The 18,963-nt window shown below is 40.9% G+C and overlaps 1 protein-coding gene across 9 annotated transcripts in view; it reads right to left on the reverse strand.

Annotated features, from left to right (window-relative positions):
• Positions 1-18,963, reverse strand: part of TNIK (TRAF2 and NCK interacting kinase) — a 413,088-nt gene that overhangs the window by 95,608 nt on the left and 298,517 nt on the right. For all 9 annotated transcript variants that reach the window (XM_051983151.1, XM_051983153.1, XM_051983152.1 and 6 more), the window contains exon 12: positions 14,610-14,814. In XM_051983151.1, coding sequence (XP_051839111.1) covers positions 14,610-14,814 — 205 coding nt within the window. The remainder of the gene's footprint in view (positions 1-14,609; positions 14,815-18,963) is intronic.

Raw genomic sequence — 18,963 nt, forward strand, 5'->3', positions numbered from 1 at the left:
TAGAGACTTGCCCGTGGCACCGAGGGGTCAAACAACTGGTTCAGGATCACATAAGTCAGTAGACGCCTTCGGCAGGACTTGAATCCCACTATTTCTGAGAGCGAGACTGGCCTTCTGGCCACCGCAGCATGCAGCCTCTTATTATGCACCAAAATGGCATGAAGAGTGTACACTTGCCACCACACCATCACCTGAGCACTCCCGGGAGGCGCAGCTCTGGACAATGAGCTCCTGGCCGGCCTACCTTGGTGTTGCTGGCAGGTGATTTAAATGACGGAGCGCCGGCTCAAGATATAATAAAATGCTCAGCTCCTCCTGGGGAATGCTAATGAGGAGGCTGAAATGTGCCTCTGTCCCCAGCCGGGAAGAGAGCAGCTCTGTTCTCCCACTCTCCTGCTGCTGCTGCGCCAGGATCTATTACGACTGACTGCCGTTAATGATGAAGTGAATTAAAGGCCATTTTCCCCAGCACCACTGAATTCATGCCAGGCTTGAGCCATGGGCGTGTGGGGACTGCTCTTGCACTTGGTGCTTTCTTTCAGCTCTGGCCAGTTCTCCAAAGGCAGAAAGGAAACATGGGCAGAACAATGTGACTTCAGCAATGCCCCAGAACCACACTATCTGTCTGCCTGTGTGTGTGTGTGTGTCTTTATGTACCTGTATTTATGATTCTGTCTCCGTGTGTGTGTGTGTATGTGTGTGTGTATTTGTGTTTCAGTGTGTCTGCCTGTTTCTCAGAATGTCTAGGTGTTTTTTTGTGTAGGTGTCTCTGTGTCTAATTATCTCTTTTTATCTGCTTCCACTTGTCTGTCTGTGCATCTGTATATCTGCGCAACTATTTATCTCTCTGTCCACCTATCCATCTGTCTCCCTATCTATGTGTTCATCCATATATCCATCTGTCCATTTGTCCATGTACTTGTGTATCCTATCCATCTGTCTCTCTATGTGTGTCTGTCTCTCCATCCATCCATGTTTCCTTATGTTCTTGTCTGTTTGTACATTCATCTGTCCATCCATCTATCATCTGTGTATCTATCTGTCCATCTGTTTACCTGTGTGTCCCTCCAAACATCTGTCTGTTCATCTCTCAATTTGTTTGTCCATCCGTCCATCCATTTATTTCCTTTCTGTTCCTTTCTGTCCACACATTTACTTATCCATCCGTCTGTCTGTCTGACTATGGGACTGCCTATTTGTCTATCTGGTTTTTTTTACCTGTGTGTCCATCTGTCTATCTATCTCAGTTTCTGCCTGCTCGTCCCTCATCTCTTTGCCCCTTTCCCCTAACTTCTGCCTTAGCTCTTGCTTTTTCGGTTTGCACATGATGTTTTCATCCCTCCTGGAATGACTGAACCACTGAGAGCCCCATCCCTGAAAAGAGATGACTCAGGGTAGCAACAGCAGGGCAACCAATGGCAAACCTTCCTTCCCGTACCCACCTCCTCCTCCTCTCAGCCACTCGCTTGTGATTCTTTTGGGTGCAAAGGGCCAGCTCTGGCAGCTGAATTCATCCACATGCTGTCAAGGGGCTGTCAGGCCTGAGGAGCTCTCTGACTATTGATGGGAAGGTTTAGGTACCGGGAGTGGGCAAAGCTGTAAGCAGCAGTTGAGGGGACCTTAATTATCCAACAGGAGGAGTCGGCTTCTCCTGCAGATAAGAGGAGCTTTCCCGAGTCAGAGCCACTCCCTGGCAAGGTCTTCTGAGGCCCAGTTTGAAAAGGAAGACTTCAAAAGGCCCTCAGTTCACTGAGCTAAGCCAGGTCCATCTGGCAATAGGAAGAATGGGGTGCACAACAGAGCCGGGTCGGGGTAAGATGGTGGAAACAAAGACAGGCAGCTCTATGAGACACCCAGGTGTCCCCACCTGAATGTCTCAGAGGAAAAAAAAAGAAAGAAAGAAAACAATACTTGAAAGGAAGTGGAAAAATCCGAGCCCATCAGTCAAAAGAAAATGAGACCGAAAATTAAGAAGGCTGGGCATCGGGAAAAGTGAAATCCGCGCAGAGTGTAATTCACCAACGAGAAAGGACGTCTGAATGGTGGGACCATTTTGAAGGCATTGCTGGCCATTACTTTTTATTTAAACCTGTGATTTCATTGAGATGAGGATCTCCTCAAGGTGGTTCACCTTGTGGTTCAGTCATGTCCAACTCTTTGTGACCCCACTTGAATTTTTTTTGGCAAAGGTACTGAAAAGATTTGTCATTCCTTCCATTCCAGCTCATTTTACGGATGAGGAAACTGAGGCAAACAGGGTTACCCAGAATCACAGAGCTAATATGCATCTGAAGTCAGATTTGAATTCAGGTCTGTATGATTCAGCTTTCTATCCACTGCAGCTCCTAGATGATTAGGAGAGGGCAGCATGGTGGACTCATGGCGGAGCAGAGTTATGCAACCAGTATGTGCCAGGGGCAAGACTTGAGTCCGGATGTTGCAGACTCCCAGGCTGGTTCTCTGCTTTTCTAGACCATTATAATGGACAAGCTGTAGGACTTATTATAACGGAACTTGAGGTTCTAAACCTGGAGCTGGCAAGCACCTCAGAGATACCTGGTCCAATCACATCATGTTATAGTTAAGGAAAGCGAGATCCTGTAAGGTGGTGATTATCAAAGGTCATACGGGAACTATGTGACAGAAATGGGATTTGAACCCAGGTTCTTTGATACCAGCCTGCTTTAGATATTTATTTGTCACTTTATTACACAAATCACTTGGAGCTTCTAATCCTCAATTTCCTCTTCTATGCAATGGGAATAATAATAATAGCATCTATCTCACAGGGCTAGCGTGAGGATCAAAAGAGATCCTAAATGTACGACATTTTCCAAACCATAATGCATTGAATAAACATCAGCCATTTTTATTTTTGGCTGGACCTGGGATGAAGTTGGCATAAGGAATGTCCATTTAAGGACCCTGCCTCTCCCAACTCACCGGAGCTCACTCCTTCTCTGCCCGTTATAAAACCTGACCCGGCGTGCCTGAAGCAATGAGAAATGACAAGGTTTGCCCAGGGTCACACAGACCCCATGGGCATCTTCTCATCTCCTGGTGGGGCTCAGATAGGAACGGTCTCATGACATGCTATCGCTTGTGATAATTTAATGTTCAGTGGATCAATGTACAGGGAAATAAAATGGCTGCTTTTTATAGCTGAAGAATGATCTTGAGCTGGAAGTGCAACTTCCACGAGCTTCCTGAAAGCATCCTTGGCACAGTCTAAAAAGCAAACGACAGGAACGAACGAGATGTACCTCCTCCTATTCCTACAAGACTGTGATTTCTTCTGCTAGCTCCCTATATTCTGAAAACATTTCGCTCCATATGGCTTGAAGAGCTGAGTATTAGAGATGGCAACTTTAAAATGTGCTTAGATTTTTGTAGTGCATAGAATGCAGGGCTTAGGAAGGGTTTAAAGTGGCCTCTGATACCGATTAGCTCTGTGACTGTTTGCCTCAGTTTCCTCATCTGTGAAATGGGGATAATAAGAGCTTCTACCTCCCAGTGTTGGTGTGAGGATCAGATGAGATCGTAAAGTGTTAAGCGCAGTGGCTGGCACATAGTGAGAGCTATAAAAATGCTGGCTATTGTTTCTGCTGTCATTATTTGTCTGGGTGGTTGGAGGCAATGGCTTTGTGTATTTTAATGCTCTGGTTTGTGTCCCATTCATTTTCTGAATTCTCAAGGACACTGTAGGCTCTTTTACAGGGGTTTTACATCTGATAGCTAAATGGCACAGTGGATAGAGTGCTGGGTCGGGGAGACCTAATTTCAAAGGCCCATATTAACTTGTGACCCTAGCCAAGTCACCTAATACTGTGTACCTCAGCTTCTTCATCAGTAAAATGAATTGGAAAAGGAAATGGCAGACCATTCTAGTATCTCTGCCAAGAAAGCCCCAAATAAGTTCACATAGACATAACTGAAACAATTGAATTAAGAAAGTATGTAAAAAATAATAAATTTAGGGGCATCTAGGTGGTGCAGTGGATGGAATATCAGCCCTGAAGTCAGGAGGACCCGAATTCAAAGCTGGCCTCAGACACTTAACACTCCCTGGCTGTGTGACCCTGGGCAAGTCACTTAGCTCCAATTGCCTCAGAAAAAATAAAAGAAGAATTTCTGGTTTGTAATTCTAGCCATTTGATTGTGTCTTTCTAGCTCTATGGCAGAGGCTAAATCTTTACAAACTCAATGAAATGCTGACTAATATCTACTTCTGATTATTATTAGTTATTGTTGCCATTAATTTCTCAGAGCAAATTTAAGTTTCAACTGATAGTTTACCAAGCTAAGCAATGGTTCCTTCAATGGTTTCCACCGTTAATGCAGAAATGTTTACTGACTCCAAGCCATTTCTCAAGCTCTCCTTCCTGCAGATGAATCCCAACTGGCCATTGCCTGTTACAGGTTCTTCTTTCTCTGCCCGGAGGAAGCTAGTTAAGGACTCGAGTCAAAGACGGGCTGGATCTGGGAGCTCAGCTCTGGCTGCTGGGGAGCCCCTGTGAGCCTGGTCTCGCTCCTCAACCCTGTACTTGGATGCTTCTTCTCCAAAACGGGGCCGTCTCATGGGACTCATGTGGGAGTTGATGATGGAAATAAGCCAATAGAAGCAAGAGAGTCCATTTGGAGCGACTGTAAGCAAGAGCCACCCAGGCGGCATGAGCTGCAAAGTGAGCGCCTGCTCTGGAAGTGGGCTCTGCCATCTGTTCTTCCGTGATCTCGGGCAATCCCGAGACTTCTCGGGGCTTCGGTTTCCCCATAAAAGAGTTAATTCATGAGGCTAATAACTGGCTTTAATATGGGCCCTCAACTTATAGAAATGGATCCCTCATTCCTACCTCATTTGACCTTGAAAAAGCCCCAACCCTATTGGCTACATGACCCTGGCAAATGTTCCCACATCTCCCTGTGCTAGACATTGTATCTCTAAATCTTACAGAGTTATTTATACAGCAAATTAAAGTTGGAAAGCATTTTATATTTAACATCTTGTTTGAGCCTCACAATAACTCTGTGAGTTAGATGGCACTTTAATTCTGTAGGGCAGCTACGTGGTGCAGTGGATAGAGCTCTGGACTTAGAATCAAGAAGAACTGAGTTCAAATCTAATCTGACTCAGGAGCTGTGTGATCTTAGGCAAGTCACCTGACCTCTGTTTGCTGTGTTCCACCAGAGAAGGAAATGGCAGACCATTCTAATATGGACCGGACACTGGAAAACCTCAGTTGACAATAATGGCATGTGATGGTCCACAGGACCAAGAAGAATAAACATGATTGAAGAACAAAAGATTTAGTGTCTGGGCTGAATTCTCCTTGGGGTTCATGTTAGTTGGAGTATTGAGTGGGATGCTAAAAGAGCTATCCCTGCTCTTTAGACTGTTAGGGTCTCTATTACAGCAATTATATTTTGGGCATCCATTCATTACTAGCAAGACAGAAGGTAACCGCTTTTCTTAAGACAATGCTGCTGATAGATCCAAAGTAAGACCCTATAAACTCTGGGCTCATGAGTCAAGTCAACAAGCATTTATTAAGTGCTTATATAGATAGATATGTCTATCTATAACATGTGTATCTATATCTCTATGTGTTTATATATCTATAATCTATATATCTATGTGTATATTTTCCCCTCTTTTTTCCTTTCTCCCATCCATCTATCTTTCCCATCTATCCATCCATCCCTCCCATCCATCCATCTATCCATCCTTCCCATCCAGCCTTCCCATCCATCTATCCTTCCCATCCATCCATCCATTCTTCCCATCTATCCATCCATCCCATCCATCTATCCTTCCCATCTATCCATCCATCCCTCCCATCCATCCATCTATCCATCCTTCCCATCCATCCATCCTTCCCATCCATCTATCCATCCTTCCCATCCATCCATCCATCCCATCCATCTATCCTTCCCATCTATCCATCCATCCCTCCCATCCATCCATCTATCCATCCTTCCCATCCATCCTTCCCATCCATCCATCCATCCTTCCCATCCATCCATCCATCCCATCCATCTATCCTTCCCATCTATCCATCCATCTATCCATCCTTCCCATCCATCCCTCCCATCCATCTATCCATCCTTCCCATCCATCCCTCCTATCCATCCATCTATCCATCCTTCCCATCCAGCCTTCCCATCCATCCATCCTTCCCATCCATCCATCCATCCATCCATCCTTCCCATCCATCCATCCATCCCATCCATCTATCCTTCCCATCTATCCATCCATCCCTTCCATCCATTTATCCATCCTTCCCATCCATCCATCCTTCCCATCCATCCATCCATCCATCCATCCTTCCTATCCATCCATCCATCCATCCCATCCATCCATCCATCCCATCCATCCTTCCCATCCTTCCATCCATCCTTCCTATCCTTCCATCTATCTACTATCTACATCCATCTATCTGTCTGTCTGTCTATCTATCTGTCTCTATGCTAAGTGCTGTTTTGGCAACCTACAGGGTATCTGCCAGCTGCACAGAGCTCTAAATAATATCTCTAGTATCTTAACAAACTTCACTTTCACACTTGGTTCAAAATCTGTATCAAGCATAGACAAAATAGAAAGCAGGGTGGTGTGTTGCATGAGGGTGAACCTTGCAGTCCGAATGGTTTGAATTGAAATTTTGCTTTAACATGCGTGACCTGTAAGACTCCAAGGGAGCATCACCTTTGAACTCCACCTTTCATTGGTACAGCCAATTACGGCACACTCATAATTATAGCTGAAAAATCAATCTCTATTTGTGGAAGTTGTTTCTAAGTGGGAGTTTCCTGTGCTGAAAAAAACTGTATGTCTACACTCAGGAGAAAAAAAGGAAGTTATTCTTTGGCTACTTGGGATGCAAAGAAAAAAATTTATTGCCAGTGCCGGCCCTCAAGAAGCTTACATTTTATTGGAGGCAAGGGTCCAGATAAGTAACTAGAAAGAAATTCCCCAGGTTGGTTCATTGAGAATGCTAAGACTTGGGGAAATCCACAATGGGCAGGAAAGAGGAAGGAGTAAAGGTAAACATTTCCATTGTTTCCAGGAAGCAGCTTGGATGAGAGGAAAGATTGGATCCTTTAGTCAACATTTCCCTGTCCCCTACAATTATCAATGTTTTTCCATCCAAGGTTACCCTGCATCTACGTTGTATATATACTATATATATCTATATATCTGTATGGGACACTCTGCATACAATTATATACATGTACAGGATAGCTAGATGGTGTTATAGTGCCCCAAATGCTGCATCGGGAAGACTCGTGTTTCTGAGTTCAAATCTCATTTCAGAAACGTACTAGCTGTGTGACTCTGGACAAGTTACTTTACTCTGTTTGCCTCAGTTAATTCATCTATAAAACGAGCTAGAGAAAGAAATGGCAAACCACTCCAATATGTCTGTCAAGAAAATCCCAAATGGGATCACAGAGAATCAGAAATAAAGGAAATGACTAAATGGTAGCAAACATAAATGTATGTGATTTATACCCAGTTAGAAACTTGAGTGTTTGGGACTGGGACTAATTTCACTTCTGTCTCTGTATCACCAGAAGTTAGCACTGTGTGCTTCTATAAATATTTATTGACTAAGTGACTGATCTGACTCCCTTCCGTCAAGGTTCTCACTAAGTCAGAAAACAGACAAATTATTCAAATACTCTAAAATATAAGTGAGCACTGCCATCGTCATCCTAAAATTGGGGGGGGGGGACCAGTGCGGGGTATCAAGAATTGTTACCTGAATCTGAAACTAGGACAAAAGATTTATATGCTGCAATCAAAGGGGGGGGGGGAGTGGGGGAAGGGCACATACTTTCTCATCCTCAGCGACAATTGTTTTGAATTTTTTGTTGATTCCTGCCGTTTCCTTCATTTATCTTGGTTAAGCCACCCACTCAAAACCTCAGTCGGCCTTGACTCTTCTTCCCTCTCCCTTCTCATTCCCCATTCAATTAATTGTTGCCAGATCTTCCCCGCTTCTATCTCCACAATATCTCCCATCTGTCCTCTCATCCTATGGCTAGGACTCAATTTTGGATTCTTATCACTTTCTCCTGCACTGCTATCATATCCTCTCCATTGATCTCTCTGGGTCCAGTCTCCCTTTCAAAACTTCCTGGCACTCTCTACCCTCCATACGGTTACAAAAATAATATTCTACTGGACAGATTTAGTCCTATTCCTTCCTAGCAAAGTTTCCTGTTTCTTCCTACTGAGTTTGAGGTAAAATATAAAATAAAATAAAAAAAGGCTCCCTAACCTTGTTCCTAATCTCAGTCTCAGCACGCGTGTGTGTGTGTGTGTGTGTGTGTGTGTGTCTCTCTCTCTCTCTCTCTCTCACACACACACACACACACACACACACCCCATGGTGTAAGGTTTGCAAAATTCTTCTCATCCATTTCCCCCCCTTGATCCACTTAAAGCTGTCTATAGTCTGGCTCTAATCTTTCTAGCCTTACTTTACACTACGTTCCAGGCAAACCGTCCTACCAGCTGTTCCTCGATTTCATGCTGCTGTCTTTTGCCTTTTCTCAAGATGTTTCCCCCTTGCCTCACATGTGCTCCCAATTCCTCACGTTTACCTGCCCAAATTTTCTCTTCCTGCAAAGCTCAGGTCAATCTAGTCCATGAAAACTTTCCTTAGGCTCTTCCTTCCCCCTCTTCCCTTTTCCCAGGTGGAAGTCATCTACACCTCTTTAAATTTCCCTAGAGATAGAATCTTGGGATCTTTCCATTGCCGCCATCTCTTTCTACATTGTGTTGTACTCAGCTGGGTACAAATTCTATCTTCTCAGAAGATTCCAAGATTCTCGGGAAGCAAAGGCTGATATTTTTCATTTGTGTGTCCCCAGAGCTCAGCACAATTAAGATACTTAAATAAATGTTTGATGACTGTAAATACTTAAGGCTGTTAGACTATCACTGAGTTGACAATCTGGAGTCTGGGCTTCTTTGAGATCCTTCACCTGTAGCCACAACCTGTTTACCATTTCCCAGTAGCATACAGAGTCTGTCTTCCACTCCTGTCTGCAAAATTCTGTACCCAATATTTATTTGTCTTTAACTACCTTGGCATCTATTAACAGGAGGTAACTGTGGACTACTTAGATATTTCGATCTGACCCACTTCATTCATCCAACACCCACAGAATATTAGATGGTGATGATAGTGTAAGAGAGCTTTAAGATTTTCAAAGTGTAGACAGTCAGCCAGATAGATGGATGGATGGATGGATGGATGGATATATATATAATGGAATATGAGTTATACTTTAAAAAACAACTAGGAATTAAAGAGGCGAATAAAAGGGTCCCTCCCAGGTACATATATATATATGTATGTATGTGTGTGTATATGTGTATATACTTATATAGTTATTATATATGTTTATATACAATATATATGGACATTATGTGTATATGGGTGGATGTGGAATTAGGAAGATTCAACTTTATGAGTTCAAATCTGACCCCGTCAGACACTCACTACTGTGTGACTCTGGGCAATTCACTTCACCCTGTTTGTCTCGTTTCCTCATCCGTAAAATGAGCTAGAGAAGGAAATGGCGAACCATTCCACTATCTCTGCCAAGAAAACTCTAAATGGGCTCACAAAGAGACAGACAATTCCCAAAAAGAGTGAAGAACATCAACACCGTACAAGGCACTGTGCCAGACACTGTAGACACAAAGGAAGATAAAAATATGGCCCCTGCTCTCGTGGAGCTCACAATCTTAAGGGGAGGATGGCATGTAAACAATTATGTATATATAAGATAGATATAATGAAACTGGGAGATCCTTACGGAGGGAAACACTAGCAATGGGGAGTCTGGGAAAGGACTAATGTGGCAAGGAAAATTTGAGTTGAGAGTAGAAGGATGCCCGGGGAATCAAGGAGCAGAGGGGAGGAAGGAGAGTAGGTCAGGCTTGGGGGACATCCGGAGATCTGAAACAGAAAATGACCTCAAGGTCATCGAGTCCAACAACACATTTTACAAAAGAGAGATGGAGGCTCTGAAAGTTAAGTGACTTGCCCAAGAATTTGAACCCAGGACTTCCACCAGCAGCACTGATGCTCTTTGAACTAACATACACTGACATTTATTATGAAGCTACTGTTTGTGAAGGGGACTAGAATGAGAGTAACCCATGGTCCCTACTTTTATGCAGCTTATATAGCTCATGAATATAAGAAAAACACAGAGGGAACTATAATTGGCAGCATTACATGATAAACTAAATTTCAGAGAGAAACAAAACAAAGCTCTCTGTGAGATTGGAGAGGAAGCAAAGAGGTGGACATTGTTTTGAACTTGGGAGTCAGGAAGAGCTGTTTGAATACAATCCCAGACACTTAGTAGCCATGTGACCGCTTTCTGCCTCAGTTTCCCCATCTATAAAATGGGGACAATAATTGCACCTACTTCTCAGCTGTAGATCAAATAAAGTAACATATGTAAAGAATAATATAAATACTGTTATCATTAATAATAATTTAAATTATTAATAATAATTGCCATTGTTAATAATAATTTTAATTATTATTATTAAAAATTATTATTATCATTACCAACTAGGGTAACTAGGGAAGTGAAGCTTCCTCAAAGAAGTGGAATATGAGTTATACTTAAAAAAAACAACTAGGAATTAAAGAGGCGAATAAGAGGGTCCCTCCCAGGTATAAGGAACAAAGCTCAAAGACACAGAGGTGGAGAACATCCCATGTCTACTTTCCTGTAATCAGCCTCTTCATGTTGCTTTGCTTCTGTGCTAGAAGAAGAAACTTGAGAAAAGGTTGGGAAAAAACAGTATAGGTATTATCTGGGTAGGAAAATGCACACTGTTTTGATTGGACCATCATCCAATGCAGAGAGTACAGTTCTAGAAATCTGGGTGGTGTCAGATTTTTGAGGGCCTTATATCTCAAGAAAAAGTGATTTTCTGCAGCAGAACCTCCATGCTACTAATGTTTTTTCCCCAGCATCTTCCATTCTGCCTTAGGTCATCCCTTCATGTAGAAATTTTCAAGTCTCCTGAAAATTTTCTAGTGCTGAAGGAAGTGGACTTGACAACATTATAAACCCTCCCTCCTCTTGCCCTAATTGCTGAACCTGAGGGCTGTGTAGTGGGCTTCTGGGAGTTAAAGAAACCCTCTGTAAGAATGGCCAGTCGGACACTGGTGCCCAAACATTCCACCTGATTTCTGAAACAATGAAAGGGGAAGAGACCGATGAATGTGAAGTAGAAATGAGGTTCTCTCTTTCACTGACTAAAGCCAGATCTCAAGAAACTATTTCGAGATGATTCGGCCTCCCGTACCAGCAGCCTTCCACCCTACAATTGGGCACTGACTTCTCCACGAAGCAAGTTAATGATACGGTGTCTTCAGAGGATGGGAAGCTAACCCTGGGCTGTTGATTGTGAATTCGGCACCTTCCCCTCCACTCACTATGTGCGCTCCCAATATTAAAGATGGAAATAGCTAACATTCATGTAGTGCTTTAGAGTTGGCAAAAAGCACTTTATGTCTTCGATCTCATTGGATGCTCACCACAAAGCTCTGAAGCAGGCAATGCAGACTTTGTTTAGTCATTTTCAGTCATATTTTACTCTTTTACCCCTTTGGTTTTTTTTTTTTTTTTTTTTTAACAAGGATACTGGAGTGGTTTGCTATTTCCTTCTCCAACTCATTTTACAGATGAGCAAACTGAGGCAAACAGTGTTTAAGGGACACATAGCTAATGAGTGTCTGATTCTAGATTTGAAGTTAGATCTTCCTGACTTCAGTCCAGCATTCTATCCACCGTGGCACCTAATTGCCCTGCAGACACTACATATACATTTTACAGAAGACAAAACTGAGGCTTGGGGAAACTTATTTGCCCACTGCAACATAGATAGAGACAGGTCTTAAACCCAAGTTTCTTCTAATTCTGAGTCTGGTACGCTTCTCACTATCCTGCTAATAGAAATCCCGCCAGTTGTACTAGTACCTTGCTCCCACCATCGCCTTATATCTCTTTTGTATATATCTAGAGAGCACATTGTCAGGAACAGGTCTTTATCATCTCTCACTTGGTGTATTGTAATAGTCTTCTGGCTGATCTCTCTGCCTAGTCTCTCCCTGATCCAGTCCACTCTTCACTCAACTGCCAGAGTGATTTCCCTAAAGCTTCAATCTACCTTTGTCCTTATTAACTCCAGAATCAAATCAAATCCTTTGTCTTGCTTCTAAAGCTCTTCGGAACCCGCCCCCCACCCTTTCCAGGCTTCTTACAACCGATCCCCCTCCATACATCATCTGATACAGCGACATTGTTCTTTCAGCCCCCTGACTGTGGATACTTGCTGCCGGTCCTCCAATCTGTCTGTCTTCCTTTAAATTCTAATGAAAAGACTCTTCTATAAGATGCCTTTTCCAATCCCAAATTAATGCAATGCTTTCCCTTTGGGCTTCTCCAATTATCCTGCATGTAGCTTGTTTGCTTGTCATCCCCTATGTTTGGCCCATGACTTCCTCAAGATCAGAGATCTTTTTGATCTTTCTTTGCATCTTTGTCACTTAGCACAGTACCTGATATATAGTAGGTGCTTAATAAATGCTATCTTGACTTAACTCCACATACTTTATGACCCAACCACACTGACCATCTTGCTGTTCCTTGTATGTAATACTCTAATTTCTGACTTTCACTAGGGTTACTAGGGTTTTTCCTAGGACCCAACCTCTTACTGCCCCCACTTTGAGATTACCTCTCCAGTCTATAGCACAATGCTTCACACATACAATTTTAAGCTGATATATATTACACACACACACGTACACTCACATATCAGTTAAATATATATATATATATATATATATATATATATATATATATATATATATATATATATATATATATATACACACACACACACACACACACAGGGCAGCTAAGTGGTGCGGAATATAGAGCACCAGCCCTGAAGTCAGGAGGACCTGAATTCAAATCTGACCTCGGACATGTAATACTTGCTGCCTGTGTGACCCTGGGCAAGTCACTTAACTCCAACTGTCTCAGCAAAAAAAAAAAAAAAAAAAATTATATATACGCACATACATATAACACACACACACACACACACATGATATATGCTTTTTTTGTTGAAGTTATTTTAGCTCATTATCAATTTCCTGGAACTTTGAAGAAAATAGAAAAGGCTTTGAATTCAATGGGCAGGGGGATTGCAGTTAAATTCAACCTCGTAAAATTATACAAAAGCATATGAAGCTACAGAAGGTAAATTGGAACATGCCTTATCAAAGGCTCCTATGATGTTAGGAGCAGTTCAGGCACCAGAGCCAGCACCTGCAGAATCCCAGAGAGTAAACATATCCAAGTACTCATCACCAGTTCAGTCTCCAACTAATCAAGGAAAAAGTCCAATGGCCTGTTTGACTATGGCACTCCCCTACTCTATGAGTATCAGTGGTTCCCTATTACATTTAAAATGAAATACAAACTTCTCTGTTTAACTTTTAAGGGTTTTCATGGTCTTGCTCAACCTAGCTTTCCAAGTTGGTTACATATTACTTTTTCCTGTACATGCTGGATTTCAGCACAATTGACTTACTACATCTTCTCTGGCATTTTGACTATCATTTCCTATATTGCTCTATATACACATGTACATATAAATATACACATGCACATACACATAACACGTGTATATCAGACATCCCCATGTACTTAGAACTTCCTAATAATTAAACCTAAGTTGCTTCAAGTTAAGAATTTTTTATTGGCTTTGTGTCCTAAAGCCTAGCACAGAGAGGTACTTAATAAATGCTCGTTTATTGACTGATTGTATCCCTAATGCCTAGCATTAGGGATGCTAATGAATTTTGTTGATAGATTGTTTGTGTTCTCCAGATCTGAAATTCTCACCTATGTTTCCTGGTGTCCCTTAAATTCTGACTAAAAATCCTCTATTCTGAAAGAAGCCTTTCTCAATCCTCCTGGCACAGTCAGACAAAGTTTGTTTGTTCAGTCATTTTTCAGTTGTGTCAGACTCTTTGCAACCTAACTTGGATTATTCTTGGCAGAGATAGTGGAGTGGCTTGCCATTTCCTTCTCCAGCTCATTTGACAGATGAGGAAACTGAGGCAAACAGAGTTAAGTGACTTGCTCAAAATGTCACAGCTGAATTGTGTCTAAGGTAGGATGAATCTTTCTGACTCTAGGCCTGGTATGCTTATTCAATGAGTGGATACTTACTAAAGACACTGGATCGAATAACATGGAAGTCCATTACCTCTTGAACCAACATTATACTTTTGATAACTGAATTGAGATAGCTTTTCCCCCATGATTTGCCCAGTGCTTCCCATTTCCCAAAGACATTAACAATATATTCTTATGAGAGATATATTCTTAAGTTCTATTTCCATAAATGTTTCTTTCTTGGAGCAAGAAAACTTCCAAGAGGAAGAATTGGAAACTCCTCATTTTTTTGGTTCCCCCTCTCACCTCAGCCTCTACAGCTGGCCAGACCTGCCCATGCCAGTTGGTAGAGCTAAGCATCCCTAGTCCCTGCTTACCTCCTCCAGCCTGCGGCGCTGCTCTTTCTGCTCCTCAATGCGCTTCTGACGTTCTGCCAACAACTGGCGTTTATGTTCCTCATTCTCGCGTTGTTGCTGTTCCAGTTGCTGGCGCCGCAGGGCCTCTGAACGTTCCTTGTTGGCCAGCTGAAGCCGCAAGAAGTCCCGTCTCAGGGTGGATTCGCCAGGCAGGTTCAGGATGGAGCTATGTGGGGAGAGAAAAGGCGGTCAGAGACAGGGATGCTAAAAAAAAAAAGAATGTTCCTCGGGAAGGTGGGACGGCATCACAAACAAGATCAGTTCTCGGCAGGAGAAGCCAATATTTAGCGCATCTTTCCCCCATCTATCTGGGGAAGGTGGATCTTCCGTGGTCAATGTGGGAGCTGCTGGCTTCACACCACTTATAATACACTATCATAAATCATCTCTAACTTATTAAAGTGACCATTAGCACCGAATAAATTGGTAATAGAATCCAACTGTTCATTTTGGTAAAAATATTAATAATTACAATGAAGACATTTTCTTGGTAAATAATACAACATATAGAATCTAGTATGATAGCCACGGATCTAAAAGCTTAAATAGAATTTAATATTTTCTATTTAGTTACAAAAAAAAATCATCAATACACCCAACAAAGCCAATTAAGTCAAGGCCGTAAACTTTTATCAAACACCTATTGTAGGCCAAACACTGCACTAAAGACATCCCAATAGGAAAAAAAAAATGGTATTATATATAAAATCACAAATGTCTGTTACACAGCCTGTTCAAGAATTTTTAAAAAAATGTTTATTGACTAATTGTTGACTATACTCCAATCACCACTCTACCTTCTCCTCCTCCCCCTTGGAGCAAGAAAACTTCCAAGAGGAAGAATTGGAAATTCAAATGAATGAATAAATGAAAGATAGATGGTGAAAGAGGAGAGAGGAGGGAAAGAGAGAGAGAGAGAGAGAGAGAGAGAGAGAGAGAGAGAGAGAGAGAGAGAGAGAGAGAGAAAGAGAGAGAGAGAGGGGAAGGGAAGAGGTTGTTAATATGTAAGCTTTATCCCCTCAATGCTGCACTTCCCAGTTATCCTCTTTATGTGTTGTCTTATCTCATTGGGATATAAATTTTTTGCAGTCAACAACTATCTTGGTTGCATATATTTATACTCCCAGCACTTAGTCTAATAGGCATAGTAAATCCTTAATAAATTTTTGCTCTATCATCAATCTATCTAGTTGTCTTTCTGTCTCTCTCTCTCTTTCTTTTTCTTTCTTTTTTTCTTTCTCTTTCTTTCCCTCCTTCCCACTCTTCCTCCTTACCTCTCTCCTTCCTTCCTTCCTCCTCCTCCCTCCCTCCCTTCCTCCTCCCTTCCTTGCTTTCTCTCTCTCTTTCTCTCTCTTTCTTTCCCTCCTTCTCTCTCTCCTCTTTCACCTATCTATCTTTCACTTATTCATTCATTTGAAATTACATCTAAGGTTCAACTAAGCCAGACTTTTAAAGAACTAGAAACAACATTACAAAATGCAAGTTATAAAATAACCAATCCCTCTGCATCCTTCCCCCACCCTATACTACTCCACATGGGGAATGTGCCTGGTGGTCTGTATAACAGGGACATCTGGCTCCTCTCTTAGGAGCCAAATCCAATTTTCCTTCTGTTCTGGCAGTGATACTACCATCATTTAGCACTTGCCTGGAATGTCCTACAGCCCTTGAAACGGTACTCTGAATTACAATGGGTACTTAAAAGATGGTGGTTTGCTACATCGTCTTAGATTTTTTTTCAGATCTTATAATTTTTATAGGGATTACATATAGGGCTACTTTTTTTTAAAAGGCCCAATTTAATAGAATCATAGAACTACAGTTTTGCTAGGAAGCTCAGAGGCATCTAGTCCAACTTGTACTTCCAAATCTCCATTAAAACATATCCAATAAATGGTTCAACATGTTTTATTGAATTGTAATGGTAGTGCATACATGTGATAGGTTAAGCATCTATATGATGCCCCCAATTGCTATTATTCTCCCTTCCTAACCAGATTGTATTTATCTATCATATATTTGTTTTGTGTTTGTTTTATATATAAATGCATACATATTTAATTTATGGATATATGTGTGTATGTGCATATATATATGTATATATAGTGTGTGTGTGTGTGTGTGTGTGTGTGTGTGTGTGTGTGTGTATGCATTTTTTTCCCTTAACAGAATGTTAGGCTCTTGAGAGAAAGATTGCTTTTATTTTCTTCATTTTATTTTATTTGTACTTGGTATATACATAGTGCTTAATAAATGTCTACTCATTGATTTACTGAAATATCAGAAGATTTGGATTAAGGGATATAGAAAAGGAAAAAATGAGCCAAAAGAGCTATCTATGTGATGATTACAACATGAAAATAGATATGAAAAGTGAAAATAAGGGTATCTGGGTAGGGGAATTGATAAGGATTGATTAATTGACTTCCCCCTTGCCCAGTTGAGGCAAACACAGAAAATAACAGGCAGGTTGGTAAAAGACAACATGGGCCTAAAGGATGGTTTATTCTTTATTAATATTTTATGAGGTGTTAGAGAGTAGCTAGTCATTGACTGGCAAAAATATTGATTGTGCCTCTGGTGTCCTTAGAAAAGCAGGATGCACTTTCTAGACAATCAAAATATTACCTAAGGAGTCTTCCTTCTGACATCATAGAAGAAAACCAGATTTTGAAGAAGAATCTAGGTCTGAAACCATTCCTTAGTTCCCAGGGAAGTGAGATACTTTTCTCTCCCTCCTTTCCTCTACCAATGCTTCCATAAGACATCATGTCTGGTTGTACAGCTATTCACTCAATAGAAGATACCAGGCCAGTACAAGGAAAACACTGTAAGTCTAGTAGAATAATCTACCCGGTGAAGATGGAGAAAGGAATAGCTAAGTGGGGCTATAGCAAGTAAGGGTATCAATGGTCTTGGTCATATATGAACATGGTTCCCTACTATGGAACCCGATGAAAGTGCTTACTCTTCCATTAATAATGTGTATAATTAAGGGATAGTAGTTCTTATGATGCATATTAGTAAATAAAATCTTTGAGCTCATTATTCCTTAATGCATTTAATGCACATGTAGAGGCTCAAAAGTCTTAATTTTAGGAGTTTGGGTCTTCCTGAGGACTGATTCTCTGAGTCAGAGCTTGGGGAAAGCCCAGAGGGAGTGCCGCAAATAGACATGTGGAAAGGCAAAGAAAGTCTTGTCATAAACAACAGTCAATGTCATTAGAATACTATTGAAGTTCAAGGACACATCCTTTCTCTCTGCTACAATGGATAAGTTGATCTTTTAGGGACAGTCTGTTCTGTAGGGAGTTTATTGAGAAGTGTTTGTTGAGAAGTGTATGTTGCATCAAAATAAAATAATACAGTACATTTTGAAAAACAATATTAAATAATGATAATTCCCAACTTGCTCCACCAACCAACCCATCAAACAAGCAGTGTTTGAAATATTAGAGTTGTGGATAATAATCATATGATTCGGAACCAAGCGCAAATGACACATCATCATATAATACCATACCCCATTCTCCCACTCCCAACAAAGCATTAACAGAAAGGACTTATTTTCCTAAAGGACTGTTGTAGTATAGAATCCTTAAGAGACCGAAAGCCATCATTTGTGAATGCGGTTTTATCATTGGTACTATCAAGATGAAAATTATTGGTAATATTTCTATTTGTAAATAAAGGTTAATTTGTAAGAAAATCTGATGATGTTAAAGACTCCATTTCCAGTAACTTCCTATTGTTTGGAGAATACAGTTTAACTTCTGATCGTACCCTTTAAGGTCCTCTATAATTTGACTTCAAACACCTGATCAATCTCATTTTATACTCTTTTCCTTCATAGAGTATTAGGACAGATAAGATGCTGGATCCTGTGAAAGCATGACATGGTTGAAATCCTTTTCTAACATTTAGTAACTTTTAATTATGGACATACTCTGAGTCAGTTTTCATAATTCAAAAGTGAATTATAATTCATAATCACTTCATAGAGTTTTAGTGAAGATCATCTGAGATAACTTACTTCAAATATAGTATTTGATAATCTCCTCAGTCATTAGGTGGCAAGCTTCTCCAAGTCAGGATACCATTGTATCCTTAATGCTTTCTATATTTATATTTTTAATAGATTTATAGATATAGATTTATATATAAATATATGTGTATATATTTTGATATATAGATATAGATCTATATATAGATATATGCATAGATGTATGTTTTATTGTATTTTACATTTCCAAATATATGCAGAGATCATTTTCAACATTCACCTTTGCAAAACCTTGTATTCCAAAATTTTCTT

The sequence above is a fragment of the Antechinus flavipes genome, chromosome 3 (assembly GCF_016432865.1).
Source record: "Antechinus flavipes isolate AdamAnt ecotype Samford, QLD, Australia chromosome 3, AdamAnt_v2, whole genome shotgun sequence".
Classification (NCBI taxonomy): Eukaryota; Metazoa; Chordata; class Mammalia; order Dasyuromorphia; family Dasyuridae; genus Antechinus; species Antechinus flavipes.